This window comes from Mustela erminea, chromosome 18 (genome assembly GCF_009829155.1).
Source record: "Mustela erminea isolate mMusErm1 chromosome 18, mMusErm1.Pri, whole genome shotgun sequence".
In the NCBI taxonomy this organism is placed as follows: Eukaryota; Metazoa; Chordata; class Mammalia; order Carnivora; family Mustelidae; genus Mustela; species Mustela erminea.
The window spans coordinates 26,045,884-26,067,899 of record NC_045631.1 but is presented as its reverse complement, the minus strand read 5'-3'; the positions used below and the strand labels follow the sequence as shown (position 1 = coordinate 26,067,899).

Genomic DNA, 22,016 nt, shown 5'->3' with positions numbered 1-22,016 from the left:
CAGAAAGCAATGGACTAGAGATCTAGTCCATAGTGTTTTTAATGCTCCTTGAAGAATTGTATGACCTTGAGCAGATCACTTGTCTCCTCTGCACCTCAGTCCCCTTCGTGAATAATGAAGGGGTTGCATTAAGTCAGTGGTCTCCAGCTTTTAGTCTGAAACCACATTGGGACTGGACCCTTCCAACTCCATTTGCTCTGAAGGACTGGTGGCTCAAGCAGATGAGTTGGAGTTGCTCGGATTGAAGTGAGGGTGGGAGATGGGGTGCTGCTTGAACAACCTTTGAGGGATCAGATGTGCATTAAAGCACCCTTTGACCTCTAAGCATATAGGAAGTTGTCCTGCAGGGCCTGAGGAAGTCCCAGAGGATTGTCCCAGGACACAGGAGAAATTCTCATTTGGTCTGCTGGAAATCACTGGCCTCAGGATGGACCTTTCTGAAGCTATTTTGTTATCCTCAGGACATCTGGGGAGGGAAGAAAAGAGAGCCAACAACTAGAGAGAGTGAGTGCCTGCCTCCTTCCCTACCACAGGTAACAGGCAGCTGGAGCCCCTGGGGCTGGCCGGCTACAGGAAGCCAGCCCCAGGGCCTGTGACCTTCCACGGAGAAAGTTGCTGCTGCCACTCCTTGTTTGCAGAGCTCCCTGTGCTTGGAACTCTGGATAAACATCCTCACCTTCTGGGAGGGGTGGGGAAGAGGAGTTTATTGCTCATCCATCAAGCGTGTTCTGAGCACCTGTTGTAGGGCACGAAGGATAGGCCTGCACTTGGAAGCGGAAGACGCGTTCAAGGGGCACTTAGACATTCAGTGGACATCCACCATTGACCAGATCCCATGCTGTGCACATCTTGTTCATTATTAAACGCCCACCACATGAGGGATGCAATATCACCCCTTCTTATGGTTGAGGAAACTGAGACTCAATAAAATTAAGTCTCTCGTCCAAAGTGTCACACAGATGGAACGTTTCTGAGCTGAATTCAAACCCAGATTTATCTGGCTGCTTCTATACCACCTCACTGCTGCCTCAGCTGGAGTCTGTGATCTACCACTTAGCAACCTCTGGCAAGATGGTGAAGAACTCTGAGACCCCTTGGCCGCCCTTTTTTTTTTTTTTTTTTGGTAACTGACTACGCAAATATACAGCTCAGAAACGGCTAGATGCATTGGGCAAGGTATGCAGGAAAGGCTGTGGAGCTTTCATGCCCTTTCAGGCACACCACTCTCCTCACGTCTCCCCATGCTCACCAACCCAGCTCTCTGAACAACCCCCGTGGGCTTCTTTGACAAGAGATGAGGGTCTGACGACATTACAGTGTTGTGGTAAGCACTGAAAGAGAAAGTGATAAGGAGCCTGGGTGGCTCAGAAGAGCACCTGACTCTTGATCTTGGGTTCATGAGTTCAAGCCCCACATTAGATGTAGAGATTACTTAAGTAAATAAATAAAAAAAAAAAAAAGTGAACATGAAACCCTTTTACAACTGATAACACTTATGCAAATATGAAATATTATTGTTACATAAGGGGAGGAAGTAGGTGTCCTAAAAACAGCCTCCTCCCTTTGTTTCTGGAAGATGAAAAACTCCTGGGAGCAAACAGCCATAAAGTGACTCGTCTGAGATGATATTCTAGGTTTGTTCTCTCCACTTCTGGTGGCCCAGGGACCTTAGGAGCTGGACAGAGGGAGGAAGGAGGACATAGGAGGGGAGGTGGGACTGGGGAGGGAGAGAGAGAGGACTCTGGGTCAGGTCAAGGCCTGCAGCTCCAAACTGGACTTTGAAGTGTTGGAAAATACCTTATCAGGGATTTGACAGGGATGTGATGGTTCCAGAGGCACGATTGGAAAGACAAGGATTGCATGAGCTGATCTTGGGAAGGCAGCCACCAGCCAGAGCAGCCCTGAGATTCTCCTGCTCCCCACTGGCCCCCTGCCAGACCGGGCTACCTGATGATGCTTACTTAATCCACTGAGGACAATGCCTCCTCCCATAAGCTGGGGACTTTTCCTTCCTGACCTTTTCCTGGGAAGAGAGGGAGAACAATTGAGCCAAACCGTTTCTACCCAGGTGTTTGGGCCTGTAAACCAGGGCTCTAAACCAAATACCACATGTCTATGTAGCTGCTGTGTCACACAGCAGGCGGACTCCTCAGCTGCCTTCCATTCAGTCCTGGCTGTGCTGAGTCCCAGAGACGCAGCCTTTTGCCCTTCTCTCCACACACCCACCCCGCCTCCCCACCGGGGTTAATGAGCCCAACTTTGATTTTCTGTCCTCTTCAGTGATAACAGAAATGCTAGACCTCAACCCAAAACTGATACACGTATCCCCCACTTTTCGAAAGTTGGAGTTACGTCACTAACCTTTTACAGAACACCTACATAAGTACCTGTTTTCGCCAACCAGAAGACATCCAAAGAGGATTTTCACTTTTATGAAAAAAGCCACTACCATAAGGATATGGGTCTTTAGTGAAAGCTCAGTGGTGTAACATGAACTTTCAGAAGGTTTCGCTTTACACCGCTTCCATTTATGAAAGGTTTCAGAGGAATACTCCGCTTTAGTTTGGCTTTTGCTTTGGTTTTTGTTTTAGAGGTGGGGCTGGGCGGAGGGGGACAAAACCCCAAGCAGATGCCCCACTGAGCACGGAGCCCAACAATGGGGCTCGATCTCCCAGCCTCGAGATCACGACCTGAGTGGAAACCAAGAGTCCGACGTTTAACTGACTGAGCCACCCAGGCACCCCAGGAAGCCTCTACTTTTGGATAGCGAGGGAAATCCATACATGTCAAGAAAGAAAGAGCGAGGAAGAGAGAAATGGAGAGAGAACAAAGGAAGGAGAAGGGAGGAAGGAAGGGAGAGAGAGAAGCATGCCCAATGTGGACCCGGAGGAAATCACCACTGTCAATGCAAACTAATGTGAAAAGCGACGTCAAGGTCAGGGGCTGCTGCGCTGCCCAAGCACTACCTTTCCAGGGGTGGCAGCACGTGATCGATGCCTGGCAGAGGCTCGGAGGAAACATTTCCTCTGTTTCCCTGTTTGCACTGATGTTCCTTGTGGAAACCCTCTTCCTCATCTGGATCACAGGCCCACTCCCCAAACTTGAACTCTCAGCAGATGGCACACAGCAGTGTCTCCCGCCCACACAGACTGTGCCCGCCCCGCACAGCAGCCTCACGCTCTGTAAAAGGACGGTCAGTCCCTGTGATGACCCAGATGTCACGGCATCTTCCTCTTACCCCCGCGCTCCGTGTACAAATCGAAGGCAGCCTCCGAAGGTATCTCCAAATACATCTTAAGCTAAGCCTCTCGGCTGTCACGTGATGTCTCCCCAGGCGGAACCTCCAATCTCTGATCTTCTGGTGCAATACCACCACTGCCTCCCCCAAATGTCCCCTCACAGAGTGGACACCAGGTGGGAGCTGTTCGCTGGGCCTTCATACCAGTGTCCCCACATCAGAGCTGCCTGCCCCCCACGAGCAAGCGTCACATTTAGCTGGGATTGCTCCTTCCAGCTTCGTGGGCCACTTTCATGAGTTTTATGACCTGCTGAGTAACAAGAATTCAACCGAGTAAGTTTTCAAGTTCTAACTGGCTTTCTTAATTGACTCATGAATCGGGCCGCCTGGTGTCTAGCAAGTAGAGGAGAGCTCCACTGAGCTGCGGGAAGGAAAAGGTTTTCAAAGGCAGAGAGAGAGCAGAAGAAAAGGAAATTATTAGCAAAGAATGCATTGTTTCAGGCAAGGTCACCCTTCTTCCAAGGGAAGGGAAAGGGTCTATTGGTACATTTCCTAGTGCTGACCAGGAAATTCCTGGCGGACTGGTTAAAGGTTACAATCCCAGGGGCGCTGAAGCTGCAGTTAGGTTAGGTAGTCAGTCTTGGTTTGCTGACACTAGTCTTTTGACGTAAGTGGCTCCCTTTGGGGCCTGAGGTTTTCTTTCTGGCAGACCCCAGTGTGAATCCCAGAGGCTGACTGATGAACCCCACACTGAACTCCCAAGTGCGCCCTCCCTTTCGACTCTACTTGGACCCAGTATGTCACACCAGTGCCTTTCCCTGGAGAGCTGTGTCCCAGGAGACCACGCAGGCGGTAGACCCCGGCAAGACCGTCCTACATACCCCGAGCAGCTCCTGATACAGCCCTTAACCCCGTGGCTGCACGTGAACACACAACCCGCATGGGAGCGAAGCCCCCGTTTGACCCGCAGCCTTGTGGAGACCGTGCCGGCTCCGGGCCCACGGAACGGAGGAGCCCAGGCATCTCGGGCCACGGATTGGAAAACAGATTCCCTGAGGAGGATGCATTATGTCGGGGAACAGTGAAAGCCCAGGATCAAGTATCTCCTACGCCCAGGCCCTGCATGTGGAAACAGCTGTTCAAACTGTAACAAACCCGGATTGATTGTGTCAGTCACAGAAGGAAAGTCAGCGTAAATAGAGCTTAGAAACCTGGCTTATCTCTCAGGATTGCCCCGTGGGCAAGGTAAATATTTAGTTCCAGCCCTGGAATGGTGCCTGCTAATTCAGTGTTTTGCTATCTTTTTTTTTTTTTTTTTTTTCAAATTCATTCATCTTGCAAACATCTACACCCCCCTCTGTGTGGCCAGCCAAGATGTGGCACTTCCATACTCGGATGGCCAAGAGGCACTCCTCCAGTCCTCCATCAGGTCAGGTCGGGGTTCTTGGTTGGGGAGATGGAGGGGAGCTGACATTGAGGAGGGCTTCACAGATGAGTCAGTTCTAAGCTGGGTGTTTTGGCTGGTGTGTAAACCTCACGAGAAGAAGACAGGTAGGGAGGGCCAGGGGCGAGTGTTCCAGATGGAGGGAACAGCGTGTCTCTGGCTGGCTAGGTGACTTCTGATTGCAAGCTTCCGTGGAAGGACTTCCAACGCACATCTCAGAAGCTTGTTTTAAGGATTAAGTGAGACATAAAGCATGTTGCACAGTTTTGCCTGAATAAATATTTGCTGCAGTTAGTGGAGTGTTATTTGTGTGGAGTCAGGACTAGCAATGCCTATCCCAGGATTCTTCCAAGACCATACTGATTGAAAGCCTACTATGTGCTCTAGGCTATATGGGTACTGATGAGCCCCAGTCCTGCAGGTTAGCCCCCCAGGAAGCTGACAGAGTTCAGTGCACAAGGTGTTTATTAAGAAGTGCCCCTAAGGGGCACCTGGGTGGCTCAGTCAGTTAAGCATCTGCCTTTGAATCAGGTCATGATCCTGGAATCCTGGGACGGAGCCCCACATCGGGCTCTCTGCTCAGCAGTGAGTCTGCTTCCCTTCCTCTCTGCCTGCCTCTCTGCCTATTTGTGATCTCTGTCTGTCAAGTAAATAAATAAAATCTTTTTTAAAAATTTATTAAAAAAAAAAAAAGAAGAAGAAGGAGAAGTGCCTCTAAGGGGTGCCTGGGTGGCTCAGTCAGTTAAGCATCTGCCTTTGAATCAGGTCATGATCCCAGGATCCTGGGATGGAGCTCCACCCCAGTCAGCAGTGAGTCTGCTTCTCCCTCTCCCTCTGCCCCTCCCCCTGCTGATGCTCCCCACCGCCCCCCACCAGCAAATAAATACATAAAAGTCTTTTTTTTTTTTTTTTTTTTTAAGTGCCTCTCCAGCACCTGAATGGCTCAGTGGGCTAAGCCTCTGTCTTCAGCTTAGGTCATGATCTCAGGGTCCTGTGATCGACCCCCGCATCGGGCTGTCTGCTCGGCTGGGAGCCTCCTTTCCCCCTTCTCTCTGCTGGCTGCACTGCCTGCATGTGAGCTCTCTCTCTGTGTCAAATGAATAAATTAAAAAATCTTAAAAAAAAAAAAGTGCCTCTAGGACCCACACCTGTGGAAGAGAGCAAAGCAGGGTTGGGCTGGGATGAGAGAGATGGCGCTGCCACACAGGCCCAGTCGTCCCCTTGACTGGCCCCACCTGGAGCTCGGAAGCTAGAATGATCCCTTGGTGTCACCCTGAGCTGGACTAACTGTACCTCCAACCTGATCAGTTACTGGTTGGAGGCTGCTGCAGAAAGGAGCATGACCTTGAGTGAGGGAATTCCTTCTCTCCAGAGAGGCCAACAACTGAAGGCATCTGCACCCCCACCAGCACTCATCACAGGGGGCCAGGTGTCCCTAGGGCTCTGAGCTGTGCAGGACAGCATCCCCCACAAGCAGTCAACAGAACAGATGAAAATCCCTGCTGTCCCCAAGAGACGGTGCCAGTGCGGGCTTTTGTCCTGAAGATCACTGTCAGGATTCAGTGAAATAGTGCATGCAGATAATGACAGCTGAAGGTAGTGAAACAGATCAGGCGATTACAAGGTGAATGGCGCGGGAGGAAGGGCGGCAGGTGGACAGAAAGATCTCAGCGGCCTGCTGGTGTCTGGGTCCTGTTCTTCCTGTACTCCAGGCTCTGACTCGAGTGAGCATTCCAACTCCCACAGGGTCCTGCACCTCTTGAGTCTCTCCTCACTTTGTTAATAAAACCCTGGCACCGGGCCCCTTCTGACCTCACCTGGAGACTGCAGCCAAATCCTGCCTGAGGGCTCCCTTCTGTGTGAGGTGGCTGGTCTGCTGGGAGGGGAGGGATGGGGGGGGGGGGGGTTGGGGACTGAGCTCAGGAAGGGGTCCTGGCACTCCAGCGCCGTGAGGCTGGCATCAAGCAGAGACCCAAGGAAAAGGGACAAGATTACTGATGTAGGAAAATATTAGGGTTCAAAGCCGACGGCCAAGAAAGAGTCTTGAGACATCTTTGGTCCAAAAAGATGGTTTTGTTAAAGCATAGGGATCCGTGGGCAGAAAGAGCTGCGTTGGGGTTGCAGAGGGTGGTGATTATATACTTGCAAGTTGGGAGGGGGTTCAGGACGGGATAAACCTCCAAGGTATTTTGGAAACAAGGTTTCTAGTACCTTGAGGGGGCTAGCTTATGTCAGGAAAGTTCATTTTTTATTGTTCAGTACAATCAGGAGACCCTTCAGATGGACATCAGTGGGACACATGCTTGGAGGAGGATTCCTAACAGGTATCTTGGTTCGGGGTAGAGATAAAGGAAGCTTCCAGAGGAATTATGGCATGTTTAAAGCAGACCCAGGATCCTGAAGGGTCAGCCTAAGATGCCTTTTGCCCTTATCAAAGTGAATGTCACTCTGCCTGTTTGAAGGACTCGTCAATGGGCTGTAAATAGTAAGGAAACCGAATTCTTCGGCTTTGTTCCCACATCAATTTCCTTGGCACAGACCTCTCTTAAGTCTTTAGAAAACAGTGAGGAGGAAGTCCACTGGCAGAAGGGCCTGCTCCCAAGTGTACCTGGTTGCCCTCCCACCAGGGAACCCGATACCAGGCAGAGGGAAAACCCCCAGCCAGCGTGCTGTAAGTTCCTGGAAGGTGCGGCCAGCGGGAAGGAGAGGGGGATGGTCAAGGAGGGGATGGTGGTGGCTCAGTCTCTGACCCTTTGTCCACCCCTCCTTCTCGGCCTCAGTCTTCCAGACGTAGGTGGGGCGGGAGTAGGACCACCACACATGGTAAATACAAATTCAAAGCACCGAGATCAAGTTCAGCTGCAGATAAACAATAGATAATGCTTTAGTATGAGTCAGCCCCATGCAATTTTGGAGATACACTTTAACAATTCTTCCTCTGAAATTCAGGTTTTTAAAAAAAAATTTAAGATTTTATTTATTTATTTGACAGAGAGATCACAAGTAGGCAGAGAAGCAGGCAGAGAGAGAGTGGAGGGAAGCAGGCTCCCCACCAAGCAGAGAGCCCAACGTGGGGCTCAATCCCAGGACCCTGAGATCATGACCTGAGCGGAAGGCAGAGGCTTCACCCACTGAGCCATGCAGGTACCCCTGAAATTCAGATTTATCAGGCAATCCGAGGTAGGTGCAGATCATATCCTGGGGAGAGCCCGCAGCAAATCCAGACAGGACAGATGGCCAGGGACAGAGCCAGTATTAGAGAAAGGGACCCATTAGAGGGCACACCTGGTAATCGCAGCTCCTGAAGAAGGCCGGGAGGAAAGCGAAATGGATTCCGCTGCAGGAGCTCTACAGAGGCTCAACCCTACTCTACCCTACACCCTTACCCAATAAGGCAGGGATGTGAGCTCTGCAGAGACGCAGGTGGGCGCAGTGCTGAGGGGCGTGTCCCACTGAGGGGAGAAGCAGGCCCCTCAGGACTGCCACCCCACCTCACCTCTGCTCCCCATCACAGAGGCAAATCTGGGCGTCACTCCTCAGGATTCAGACCCCTCCCTACTCTTTCCTATCCCCATCCCTGGAAGTGGCCAATTTCTCTCCATCTGTAGGTCCTACCCAAACTTCTGTACTCCCTGTAATAAAAGGAATCCTCATGATAGCTACAAATTATGGAATACATCCTCTCGGTCAGCATCTTGTTTTATCGTGGCAGTGTCCTTATATGAAGTAAATACCATCATCACCCCCATTTTACAGATGAGGAAAACAGAGGCTCAGGAAGGTGAATTAAGTTATCAAAGCCTCCTCACTTGCTTTTCGTAGCAGTGGAAGAAGACTCAGATCTAGGTCTGTGGCCCTGGGGCCCACGCTCCATGGGTATATTTTGTAGAGTTGGCAGTACTGTGCCCTCTGTGTCTGCCCTTTGGCCAGGAGTCCTGGGGGAAGAGCACAGACTGGGTTTTTTTCTACCCAAATCCTCAGCCCCTGTCACAGAGGAAATAATAGTGTTTGTTGAAAGACTAAATCTAGTTGAAAGATCAAAATGTACCTTTAGCCCGCCCCTGTCGCCTGGCCCTCTGCCTATCCTCTCTGGCCTTGGAGCAGCCAACACTTGGAATGTGAAGAGCCTTCCACGCATCCATTCTCAGCTGGGGCCAGGGCTCAGAGGAAGGAACTGGCTTGTGACTTCGCCTGTCCTGTAGCTCTCCTCCAAAGGAAGCCCCTCCCCAGGCCCGCCTGGGCCCGGGGACATGTCCTCAGTCCCCAGAGGAGATAATGCCTTTGTCCCTACTCAGATAAACAAACAGAGCTGCTAGCTGTGTAATTGGAGGTGCAGGAGCAGTGCCCCACCCGAAGAGATGGGCCCCGCCTTCCTCTCAAGGTCATCGGCAGGAGCTTGAAGACCGCTAGGTCCAGTTAGATGGAAAGGTCAAGCTTAGCCCATTTTGTAGATGGATAAACAGGCCCAGAGCAGGGGGGCGATCCCCAGGCCCCCAGCTTCCTTGTCTTCCCACACAGACGCACAGTCTTAGGGTCATACCACACGGGGGCACTATCCGTAATGGGGCCTCTGTTTAGGCACCCCTCAGAGTTTGGTGTCAGAGCGGCCTTTCCGCATACCTGTGCCCACGTGCACGCTTCACCATGACTCTGGGCCCCTGTAGACCCTTCTATTCTCCCCACCTTCCCATTCCACCCCTCCCAACACTGCACCCCCCATGCACAGTCAGATCAGAGCCACAGGAAACAGGGCCAGCAAGTGTGCAAACTGAGAGCCAAGATGGGGAAGTTTATCTTCCAAGAATCATCTAAACACATAGAGAGTATTTTTAGCCCCTGGCTCCCATCCAGATGCCAAATCTAAACAGGGGGCCAGAGGGAGGCCAGAGAGACGAGCTGTCGGGGATACAGAGCAGCCAGCGGGGACAGGGTGGGACAGGGTGCTGTGGACTCCACCCTACCCCTGGTCAGAAGATCTGTCCTCCTGCGAACTGCCCCAGGTCATCAAGGGGAGCTGAGGTGATACAGAGAAGTGACCCCAAATTCTGACAGGCCCCCTTGATGTAAGAAAGATGTTAGGGTTCAAAGCCTACGGCCAAGAATTCTTGAGATGTCTTTGGTGCAAAAGGGTGGCTTTATTAAAGCACAGGGACAGGACCGGTGGGCAGGAAGAGCGGCACTGGGGTCAGGAGGAATGGCCCATTCTATACTAGCAAGTTGGGAAGAGCTTCTGGACAAGACAAACCTCCAAGGTATTTTGAAAACAACGTTTCCAGGATCCAGAGGGGGCTAGCTATTGTTACAAAAAGGTCATTTATTACTGTTCAGTAAACCCTCTGTCAAGAGACTCTTCAGATGCACATCAGTGGGCCATATGCTTAGAGGAGGAATCCTAACATGTATCTTAGGGTGGCCGGCTAGAGATAAAAGGAGCTTCCAAAGGAATTTCTGTATGTTTAAAGTAGACCCAATATCTTGGAGGGTCCGCCCAAGATTGCCTTTTGCCTTTTGCCTTTATCAAAGGGTCAACATGAAGGCATTTGAGTCCCTAGAGGAATGTCATTCTGCCTGTTTCAAGTACTCGTCAATGGGCTGTAAGTAGTAAGGAAACTGAAGAATTTTTCTCCAACTTTGTTTCCCACATCACCTTAACCTCTCTCTGTGCCTCACAGCATCTCGTCTACGTCTGCGGTAGTACTGCCCTTACAGGACTGTAGTGAGGCCCATGTTGGACCCGCAGCGGGCATTGGAGGAATGTGTATCATGGTCTGCACTGAGAGCCAGCAGCCTCAGAGAAGTCAGGTGGTGACCAAAACCAGCCGCTCCGAGGCCTCGCCAGTCACAGTGAAGTGTGAGTACACACTGGATGCCCAGTGCAGTGACCAAGGGGCATTAGAAGTAAATGAAAGCAGGGCTGTGTGGCAGGGACGCTGGGCCCTGTTTCTGGATAAGGGGCTCCTGGTCGCCCCCCACCCCGTCATCTCTGGCAGAGCTGTGTTAGGAGCCAGGCTGGGTCTCTAGAGAGGGAGCACCTTCTCCAGAATGGCGTCTGCCCAGGGCGGTGCCTTCCGTGCCCAGCACAGAAGGACTGAACTGTGGCGGGAGAGGAGGCCCTCTAGAACACACACACCCCACAAGAGGGATTGCCCGTCAGGCTCACCCTCCAGGGTGTGGGGGCCAATTCCAGGAATGGCTCCTGCAGTGACTGGCTAGGAATGACCTTGCTATGAATCACGGGCTGACAGCACTTACTGGGCTTTAGGCACGAGGAAGGGCGGACACCAAGGGAAGAGGTTTCAGCCCTGGGACCTGAGCGTGCTCTGCCCATTCTGGCACCCACTGGCCGGGTTTATTACTGTGGGGTCAAGGTGACGAGGGAGGGTCATGTGCCTTACCCCTGGGCTCCTTTCACCCTTGGAGAGAGCGGGGCACTTCCGGGGCTTGCTGTTCAGGGGTGGGGGTGGGGCTTAGTGGTGGGGGGCACCGTGGGGGTTTCTGAGAGCCCTGAACCTTGGGTGGGAGGGGCAGGGTTCAGGTGAAATCTCAGATCCCCTACAGGCTGCACCAGGAACCAAAGAGAACAGGTTTGGTGTCCTCACCCCCCTGCTGACACAGGCTGCCTGCTGTTGCCATGGTGACGGTAACCCCCCCCCATGGCTACGTGATCACCTGCGAAGGGAGGGGTGCTTATTCTTGGTCACGAAGGGGAAAAGGGCAGGGCAGTCTCCTCCCCCTCCCCAGGCCAAGGGGGGTGGCAGGAGGAAGTCCAGGGGGAGTGGGGGGGAGTCAGGTTCTCTGAGATCTAAAGGGCAGCAGAAGGCATAGAGGTCACCTCTACCAGCCAGCTCCCCTCCAGAGACGACTGGCTTGCAGGAGGTGGCGGGGGGGGGGGGGGTGCTGGAGGGGCTTCTAGCACTGGGTAATGGAATCCCTTGAGTGCCCGACTAGCTTGCACATTCCTGTAGGAAAGTTCACCACCTCCAGATGATAGAACCTGCTAGAGACCCCCAAGAACCCCTCTTCACCAAGCAAGGCTCATTCTCCTCCCCTTCCCCAAGCTGATACTCCGCAGTCCAGCCCTCCCTGGAAGATGAGATCCCAGAGCCTGGGGCCCCTTGACCCCTGCTTGCCTGGCTTGGGACCCGTCCTTGGGGCCCTCATTTCCTTCTCTTTGTTTTCTCGACCCTCCGCTTCATACCTGCCTCCCCCTGGTCTCACTCACAAAGTGTCCTCTATTCACCTGTGACCACGAGCTAGCTCCTCGATCACTGCAGCCGCCTCCCCCTCCCTCCTCACCCCTACAGCCCCTGCTTCCCCCAAAGTGGCACATCAGGCCCCTCTGCTCTAGCCTCTCCAGGCTCCCAGCTCTCGCCCATTCAAAACCAGCATCCTTACAGTGCCCTCCTACAAGCCCTCCCTGCCCCTAACACACTTGACCTCTCCTTTTCCCCTTGACCTTTTCCCCTTCTCTGCCCTCCAGCTCTCTGGAGGGCTTTCTCCTTCTCTCTCTCTCTCTCTCTCTCTCTCTCTCTCTCTCGACTTGAGCTGGCCTGCCTGCTGTTCCTCTGATGGGTGCCCTTCCCTCCCCACAAGGACACCTGCTGGTTCCCAGATGGTCCCCCGGGCTCCTTCAAGTCTTCCTGAGGCCCCTTCCTGCTGAGACCTTCCCTAACCCCCTTCCCTTCCCAATTTATCCTTCTTCATAGTCCTACTGCCCTCTGATACGCTGTATGCATATATTTCATCTCCAGCAACTCCAGCTAGACTGGCGACCCCAGGAGGGCCAGTATTTTTTGTCTGTCCTCCCTGCCATATCTCCAGTGCCTAGAACATAGACGCTCAAGAAATATCTGGGCAAATAAATGAATGCCTTGGCACCTAGCTTCCCTAGGCTGCACCCACACACGACCTGCGCTCTGCAGCCCAGAGGAGTCCAGAGGAGACAGTGCTAGGCAGGGGGCAGAGCCCCCTTGGCCACAGCCCCACTGTGTGATCTCCACTGAGCCTTTTCTCCTTCCTGGGCTCCGGCTTCCCCCATTATACAGTAAGGAGGCTGGATTGGAACTTCCAGGGCTTTCTTGGTGTGGGAACTCAGAGTTGTCTTTGCATCTCTCCAAGTGGGGTACAGACAGGAAGTTTATTTACAAAGGTGGGAGGGGGTGCCTGGCAGTCCCTGCTAGGAAGAACTTCCAAGACTCAGGCCCCTTCCCTGAAATGGTGGCAGGTTGAGGGGAACAGGGCAGGGATGGTTATGGGAACTAAAAATAGACCCTAGAAAGTTTTCTCCAAAAATATATCCCTTTAATCATCATCAAAATCCATGCTAGGAAGCCTGAGGAATAGAGACCCCAGGCCTCTACACACTAAAAGCAAAGGTCAAGTGTCCAGAAGGGATCGCTCATCGGAGGAAGCCAGTCATCAGGCAGGTGAGCGTGGGGACCAGAATGGTGGCCAAGGGCAAGGGCAGCAACTGTCCTGGGGCCCGAGACTTGAACACGGGTCGGTGCCCCTGCGGCTGCAAGGGTCTGACATTCTCTGTCATACTCAATGTCTGCTCCTTATCATAGTACAGCTTCCTGGAGAAGGCGAAGATCTGTGGAAGAGAAGGGGCTCAGCACGAAGCCAGGCGCAAGCAGAGCTATGCTCCCTCATGTGTGACCCCAGACCAGTCACCTTGCCTGTCTGAGCCCTCTTTAGGGCTTTGGAATCCCTGGCTCTCAAGTTTTTTTTTTTTTTTTTTTTTTGGTTTTTCCCTAGCTCTCAGGTTTTTGTGCAGATGAAAAGAATAAGGATGTAGAGTGCTTAGCTTCCCTTAGACAGGTGGACACACAGCTCACAGTTTTGAGGGCCCATAAGCACGGATCATTGCTGTCTTATCGCTGTTACTACAGAACGGTGGTTCTCAGACTTAAGTACATGAGCATCATGGAGGGGCGGGGCAGGGCGGGGCCAGGGTAGGAGGGGCTTGTTGGGCCCCACACTGCCAGGCCCCATCCCCAGGGTTTCTGATTCAGGAGGATTGGGGCGAGGTCTGAGAATTCAAATGTCTAGCAAGTTCCTAGATGATCGTGATGCCCCTGGACCAGGGACCACCCTTTGAAAATTACTGTTCAGCAAGGAAAGTATCACTGAAGCAGGGATTTGGCCCTTGGGTTCACGGCTGTATCCCTGGAGCCTGGTGTGTTGGAAGGTCTTGAGTACCATTGTTGAATGAATGGACTGTTTTTCCTACTGGGGCTGCACTGGTCCTTTCTCAGAGGCTCCTGACCATTCCCGGCCCTTCCCCCTTGCTCGCCCTCCCTCTCTCCCCAGGACACCAGCTCCCTGCCCTCACTGGACAAGTCCCACCTACTGGCAGGGGACAGCGTGGAAGCCTTTTCTGACCGCTCCTGCCACAGCCTCCCCTTCAGCCCTCGAACCAGGGATGGGACAGGCAAGAGCTTTCTTGTTTGCCATACCCTGGGGAGTGTCTGTGGATTCAACCAATAGGACCTCAGCTCCCTGGGGTGCCCCATGCCCACTGCAGCCCCAGGGGCCTCTATGAGGATCCAGAGGGATGGTTTCTGGGGAACTGGGCAGTGGGAGGCTGTATGTACCCTGGGCCGAGCCCTATGTACCTGATCCCTGCGGAGCTGAATGCGCTCCTGGAACACGGTCCAGACAACTGTCTCCTGGCAGCCTGGAGTGGTGAGGGAGCCCAGGTAGCGGTAGTAATGCCTCAGTTTCTCCTTCTTGGGGATTAGGTCGAACAGGCTGATGCTCTCTTTCATCGTGGTGTTCATCTCTGGGGAGGGAGTAGGTAGGGAGGATACCGTCGATTGGTGGGGGAAGCAGGGGGTCCCTGAGAGCCCAGACCACCGCATCACCCTGGCCCTTCCTCTGTAGGAAGAAGTCTCCTCCCTTCCCCTCCCCCCAGCCACTCACTGGGTCTGGGGACAGAAGCCAGGGCCTCCACCAGGGGCTGGAAGCCATAATTCTCCTCAGATCCAGCCTGGAACAGAAGGGAAGGGGGCTTGAGAGGGACCTGTGGGGAGCCAGTGCCGACCAGAAGTCCATTCTCCTGGTCCATGCTAGGGAGGGCAGGCAGCTTCTGGGACTGAGGCCCTGAGAGCCTCGGGGCTCCCCACCTGGGGGTGTACAAGTTGCTGAGAAACAGAGGGGAGGTCAGGGTCCCCCAACCCCTTCCTGCCTTTCTGGAATCGTAGACCTCTTGATCCCAAGAAGCAGCCCCTCAGCCCCTGGGGAATGAGAGTCCCACCTCCAGCAAGAAGGCCAGCACTGCAATCTCATCTTTGGGATCCTGGGCCTCTTTCTCGTTCCTCGATGTCCCCTTCTCTTTCTCATGTACTATGTGCATCTGGTGGCAGGGAGAGGAATGGAGAGAGGACCTATGAGGGGGTTGGAACACCCTTCTCACCCAAGGCAGGCCCACCCGGAGCCCAGCCACGCGCCAGCCTGGAGAAGGGCCCTCACCTCCATGGCAAAGCGCCTGCCATCAAGGGTATGCTCTGAGCCCCTATCCAGCTTCTCGGACCAGTGCAGGTGCAGCTGTGTGGCCCGGTACGGGGCAGCCAGTCCTCCTCCAGCGATGGAGGCCTCGCCCTCCAGCAGCACCATCACTGGAGGGCACAAGAGGGGGCTGAGTCCCCAGCAACCCCCTCGAGCCCCCCACACATAAAGCTTTCTCTTCTGCCTCCCGCCCTTCACAGGCAACAGTCCTGGGCCGCAGGGACAGGATGGGATGGGGACAGGTGGTACAGCCCAGACCTGTTGCTGGCCCCCTGTGGCCCCCAGGCCCGCCTCTCCCTCTGCAACTCCCCCTGCCCCCACCGCCCCAAACATGCACCTCAGCCCAGCCTCTCCCCTGCATCAAGCCTCTCCCTGATGCCCGGCCTTCTCAAGGGAGGGTCCAAACTCCTCAGCCCTGAGATGACCTGCCCCTGGGCCCAGTTCAGCTGCTCCTAGCCTGACCCAGGCCCGCCCTAGTTGTGCTCTCTGCCTCCAGGCACATAGTGCCATACGCGATTTTCTGAACACCCCAAGATGCTTTACGCCTCTGCGCCTTTGCCGTGTTGTTCCCTCTTCCTAGGATGTTGTCCTCCACTGAAAAGCATCTCCCCCACTTCCAAAGCCCTGCGCTCTGCAGCCCCTCTGCAGCCAAGGTGGGCCTGGAGGAGCACCTCCAGCCCAGTCCTCTGGAAGTCAGAGATCCCGGGACCAGTTGCCCCTGCCTGCCCAGGTCCCCCCCACCCCACCGCCCGACACCCACCTGAATGCCCATTGTTCTGGACTTTCCACTTTTGCTTCTTGTCATAGCCAGAGAAGGAGAAGGGTCCCAAGTCTGGGTCTACCTGTGCCTTTGTAGTGACAATGTCGATGGGGGACTGGCGGTTCTTCTGGCAGTCTTCACCCCAGTGGCTAGGCCCTGAGCAGGGAGGAGGGGCGGGCTGAGAGTCAGGGGCACAGGCCCCTCCTCAGATTCAAGGAGGTGGAAGGGACAACACATGGAAGCTGACAGTGGAGCCCCCTGGAAGGGGGCCTAGAAAAGACGCGCCAACTGGTCGTATAATCTGGGGCTTGGAGGCGGGGAAGGCTGCCCTAGACATGGGTGTGGTTGGGAGCTCGGGAGGGGGCAGCACTGTTCAGTCCCTGAAACACGGCAGAGGCAACTGCAGAGCTGACTGCAGGGAAATTGTGCAACAGTTGAATAAAATGCCAAGGACAACCTTCCAGGTCCACCCGAAGAGGGGTCGTTGGAACAGAACCAACTCTCCATTGAGCAAAATAGGAGATGCCCAGCTGGCTCAGTTGGTGGAGCATGTAACTGTCTCAGGGTTGTGAGTTCAAGCTCCACGTTGGGCAGGGAGCCAACTTAAAAAAAAAAAAAAAGTGTCTCTATAACTGATGCAACTGCTGATTTGTTTGATAGAATACTTCCCCTCTTAGGGACAGCGACGGGAGATGCCAGGGAAGCCTCGGGTCACTCTACCTTCCCCGTCCTCCGAGCACCAGGACTGTGTATGTACGTGTCCGCGCACGCGTGCCGATGTGTGTTTGTGTTTGAGTAACTGATAGCTGACTTGGGGGGATCATTACCCTGATCCTTCCCGCCCTCCCTGGGTTTTCATTTTGACTTGGGCAGTCCCCCCGATGCAGAAAACCCGTCCCCGAGACTTGCTGTACTCACCCAAGCAAGTATAGTTGGAGGCCTTGGCTTGAATCTCGTAGCACCAGTGTGACTCTGGAGCAGAGAGAGGAAGGACATGAGGCCTGTGTCCGTGCACTTGCACACACACGTCTCTAGGAATAGACTGGAGCTGTGTGCACATAAGCAACACTGTGTGTGTGTGTGTGTGTGTGTGTGTGTGTGTACACAGTGGGTCAAAGACTAGGAATATCCCCAGGGTCAGAGACCCCCTTGGGTTGGGATGGAGCATCCCTGCATCTGGGACTGCAGGCCCAAAGGAAGGAGACTTGAGGAAATACAGGAATGGAGACAGAAGTGGTAGAAGCAGCCAGACCCCAAAAGTCCAGACCCGTAGCTGATTGACTGGTTACTGTGCCCAGGACACTGGTCCTCAGGAAAAACAGCCACTCTTGAGGGGCCTTGGGAGGCCCTCTGAGGCCCTCACCTCTACCCCAGGGCCTGGCCTTGACTCTCTCCTCCAGCTGCTGTCGGCCTCCTCCTCCTCCTCCTTCCGTGTATCTCCCACCCCAAACCTGGAAGGGAGGTTCTGGCAAGAGGACAGGAGGAGGATTAGTCCTAGTCTCCCCTCCTGGGACAACAGAGCCGAGTTCAGCTTGGCTGCCTTCCCAGACTTGATCCGGGATGATGGAGGAGATTAGACGAGCCCTTCCCTGGAACACGCGCTCTTGTGTGATTAAGACCCGTTCTGGATTAAACTCTCACAGCCCACCAGGGACGGTAGTCAGGCCTTTTCAAACCCTGTCCCACCACCCTGCAATACTGGTACGTGGGGTAGATTCAGGTTCTAATCTCAGCTGTGGTTCAGGGCTGGAGAAACAGCACCTCTGAGAAGAGGTTGCACGGCAAACACTACACTAAGTGCAAGATTTACCCACCAGGGGCGCCTGCCAGGGCGGTGTGCCTTGGAACCTTCTGTGCTTTCTGTTCAGGTTTTCTGTAAATCTAAATCTGCTCTACCATTATAGTCTATCAATTAAGCTGGGGTGCGGAGGGCGGGGAGGCTGCGGCAGTAGGGCGGACAAAACATTTGATCCAGAGCTGAAATTCTTGCTAGGCCACTTAGGGGCAAGTCACCTTAATCTCCCTGAGCCTCAGTTTTCTCATCTGTCAAATGGAGCTAATAGCATCCGCCTCTTCGGACTGTGGGAGTTAATGAGAGACAGTGGAGTAGTCCAGGCAGCCTGCAGCACAGTTAAGTCCCCAGTGAGTCCTTCCTCTTCCTGGCCTCCCTCCCCCTGGCCTCAGATCAGTGCGCAGATGGCCAAAGCTCAGGCTGGGCCGAGAGGAGAGAAATGAAGTGAGCTGGAAAGAACTCAGGGATGAGAAAATTCCTAAGAAAAGCACAGCTTCCCACTCAGCCTGAGCTGAGGCCTCTGAGCACATCCGCCCCCTCCTCTGGGGGCTGTCTCCGTCCACCTCCTCTGGGGTCTCCGGAATGAGGCCAGGGTGGGGCAGGAGCCAGGAGGTGGTCAGGTTCTGAGGGGAGGGGACAATCAGGTTCCTGGGAGGGGAGGGAACAAGGGGTTCCAGGCCAGGAGAGTGAGCATCCCCAGAAAACGGGGCACCTTTTCGCTCCAGGCCCCTTGGAGTCAGCTAGGGCTTTACGTTTCCAGGCTCTGGGTCAAAGGCTTCACCCGCTGCTGCTCTGCTGCTCCGGCCTCTTTCAGAGTCTGCCAGATCCTGCAGTGTCTTCCCCATCACGGTCCACTCCCCGCCCTGGACAGGGCTTTGCAGCCCGCCTCCCATGGGGGGAATTTCTGCCTCCAAGGAACCCCCAGATGGGTCAACTCTGCAAGGGCCTGTGGCCACTTCCCCAACTCCCGGGTCCCCCTGTGCAGGTGGCCAGAGCTCGGAAGTTGGAGCCCGCTCACCTGATTCAGTCCTAGCTCCGGCTCTTGCTTCATCTCCGAAGGAGAGTTCAACTTTCCCCAGCCCTCCATTCTACCTCAGGCAGAGCGAACTGCCACTGGGCCAGCCAGGACTTTGCTCAGTGTCTGAGGAGACGATGGTTGGATGGAGCCCATTTGCAACCGTGAAAGCCTCCTTGTCAGAATTCACCCATGTCTTCCCCTCTCAAAGGTCCTGAAGGCAGACGGGGCCTCCAGGGTTGACCGGAGGCCCCAAAGGAAGCTATTCCAGGGGAAGCCTTGCTGAAGTCAGAGTCCTGAAGGGCGGACCCTCCTCTCAGCCTCCCCAGGGCCCACCTGGTTCGGGCTGAGCCATTCTCAGGAATGTGCTCTTCCCTGACTCTGGCTATAGCTCCTGGTTTTGTAATGGTGACCTCTGGTACACTGTCTTAATTGTGGAGACTTTTGACCTGTGTGGCTGAATGCTCTTGTAACTACCCTCTTCAGGAGGCAAGAGCCAGGAAAACAACATTGATGAGGTCAGGGGTCAGGTCTACGTCCCTGGGCTGAGGTGGCAGGGTCCCAAACCAGCTCAGGTTCCTGTGTTCATGAGAGGGCTGCCCTTGCAAATAATGACAAGCCTTCTGTCTCAGGGGGCCTGGGAAGGAGAGGGGCTCCCCACGGACAGATCTTGGCTCCAAGCTCCAGGTTCTACCTAAGTGACCCACCTAGGTGAACCAGGAATGCAGTCGCAAACCCCACAACTATCACCAATTACCCAGCCACGGTCCCTTACCCTCCACTTGCCCCCCTGGACCTTTCTTGGTGATCCAAGGAGTTCTCTCTGACGGACCTTGCTCACTCTACATTCCCACTCTGTGGGGAAGGAGGAATCCTGGAAACCAGCTCAGCAAAACCCAAGTATGTCCTGGCAAAGTCTCAGCAACTCCTGGCCTGGGTTCTGGGGCCCCAAAGAGTCCTATGACTCCTCTCCTCCTCCCTCCATGACAGCAGATGTTCTGGCTTGTCTGATGTGTATCCTGGTCCCTCTCCAGCCTCAAGTGTCCCAGGGGATGAAATGGGTGCAGGGAGACTGGTCCCGAGACAGTTTCCAGTCTGAAAGCCCCAGCACTTAATGGGAGCACAGGTTGTAGGAGGGGGCAGCTGAGATCGATTCCTGGCTGGTTGGCCCCAGGCAGCCATCAGGCCTGGGGGGTCTGCCATGCGCCACTCAAGTACCACACCAAGCACTTACAACCACTAACTCACCTGAATCCTTAAAACCCCTTAAGTCAGCATTACTATCTCTATATTGTGAGAAAACGGAAGCGAAGTGACTTACCCAGGGCCACACAGCTACAAAGCAACAGAATTAATTGTAAAGTGTTTCTCTTTTTCTGAGTCCTGCCGCTTAGGTAAGTTTCCAAATTCCGACTTTACATATGAATTTTGTCACATCCCATCTCCCCTCTTTATTCCTCTCCTGGGAAGAAGCCAGTAATTTCTGCAAGGTTCCCTTTATCCCCTCCAAAACAGACACACACACACACACACACACACACACACACACAGCTAAATCTTTCCTACAAAAGGCACATACTCTCTCCTTCTCTGCTGCAGAGGGAGGACCTCACCCCTTACTCCACGGCTCCCAGAAGGGACCATCTAGATTTGGAGAGGACGTTTGGCCAGCCGGACCCCAACAGGGGACCATCGGAGGGGTAGCTGAGCTGGGGACTGGCAGATCGGGGCTTCCTGCAGAGGAGATGGTCCCCTGTGGGGTCGCAGAAAAGATTCCTCCCCTGATCCCCGTGCCCAGCCCTGGGGCTGGAGGTGCTTTCAGCTCTTTATCAAATATTAACACACAACTCCTGCCACCTCCCACCTAGGCGAATAATTAAGAGCTCGGCCACATCATTAATCTTTAAACGAAAATCACCCTGGCCGGAAAGACCGGCTCAGCCAGGGTCTCGGGTCTCCTAGTGTCCCCCCTGGCCACAAGCTCCCAGTGTGGCTCTGGGGAAGGGAAAGGGAACGACCAGGAACCCAGGGTGCGAAGCGGAAAAGCCAAAGCCTCCCGTGCTCTGGGCAGGGGGCAGCCCCTCAGCACTGAGCCCCGGAGGGACAGACAGCGACGCAGGGACAGGCTGAGGACCAAAGGCGCGTGCAGTGCCAGAAAGGGCGAGAACGGCGGCGTGCGTCGAGGCGGGTCGGGAAGCATCCCCATCACTGACTCGCACTCTCGCCCGGCCGAGCGCCGCGGGGCCCCGCCACCCCCGCAGCGGCGCACACGCGCGCACGCAGCACTCCGCCGCCGCACGTGGCCGTTCGGGAGCGCCCGGGGGTCCGCGTCCGCCCCGTCCGCCCCGTCAGCCCTCCCGCCCCGTTGCCACAGCGGTGCCCACGCAGCCAGAGCCCGGCGCGCACCCCGCGTCCCGCGCCCCGCGCCCTGCGCGCACTGTGGCTGGGGACGCCGAGGGGCAGCCCGCCCGCGGACCGGACGGGAGCCCGCGCGGTCACCTGCGCTGGCCAAGGGCCGGGCGGCGGCGAGGGCCAGGAGCGCAGGCAGCAGCCGCATCCCGCACAGGAGCCAAGACGCCGCCGAGCCGGGGGTCGCGTGCCGAGGAGGCCTCCGGGGGTGCCGCGATCATGCCGGCCCCGGGTTTTATAGCGGAGCTGCGACGGGAAGGAGCCCCGACAGCGGAACGCGGGTAGCGGCTCCTCCCCCTGGCGGAGCCTCCCCTCCCCGCGTCCTGTCCCTGCGCCGAAATCCGCCGCTTCCACCCCCTGCCGGGGCACCTTGTGCCTCGTGCCCCCACCACCACCACCACCCCGCCCCCGCCGCCAGCGCCGCTCCTCTCGCTCCTGCCTCCGAGAGCCGCCCGCCCCCATCACACCTGGTCTTCTGTTTGAGAACCGGGTGGTGACCTCGCGAGGTACTTGATCCATACAAGGATGGGTGCCCGGATTCCTGTCTTTGATCGGTTTGGCCTGGACTCCCAGCGCAGCCCTCTCGCCTGAGTAGCCGTCCGCCAGGACCTTGGGCTGGAGGTGGACGGGTGGAGACAGCATCCCAAGGATGGTGCAAATGAGGGAGGTGTGCTGGCGTTTCTTGAATCCGGTGTCCCCAAAGAGAGGGCTGGCTTTTCTCCCTCGGGCTGTGGTCGCTGATTCTCTGGGTCTCTTTTCTGTTTTCTCCCAGGCTGTTCCAAACTTAATTTCTAAGCAGACCAAAGACTCTTCTTCCAACACGGAGTGAAGACGCCCCTAAATCGCGGT

At 55.0% G+C, this 22,016-nt stretch overlaps 1 protein-coding gene across 2 annotated transcripts; it reads right to left on the bottom strand.

Annotated features, from left to right (window-relative positions):
* Window positions 1-12,961: 12,961 nt before the first annotated feature.
* On the bottom strand, window positions 12,962-21,858 carry CA4 (carbonic anhydrase 4). Of its 2 annotated transcripts, none has more exons than XM_032322043.1 (8): window positions 21,635-21,858; window positions 16,870-16,923; window positions 15,952-16,107; window positions 15,156-15,301; window positions 14,941-15,039; window positions 14,607-14,673; window positions 14,300-14,466; window positions 12,962-13,275 (listed from the first exon to the last, which is right to left on the bottom strand). In XM_032322043.1, exons 1-8 carry the CDS (start codon window positions 21,807-21,809, stop codon window positions 13,081-13,083), a joined length of 1,059 nt encoding a protein of 352 aa, XP_032177934.1. In that variant the 5' UTR covers window positions 21,810-21,858; the 3' UTR covers window positions 12,962-13,080. The 2 variants fall into 2 exon arrangements, with proteins under 2 accessions (XP_032177934.1, XP_032177935.1); XM_032322044.1 differs by lacking the exon at window positions 21,635-21,858 and adding an exon at window positions 21,258-21,486.
* Between the last annotated feature and the right edge of the window lie 158 nt (window positions 21,859-22,016).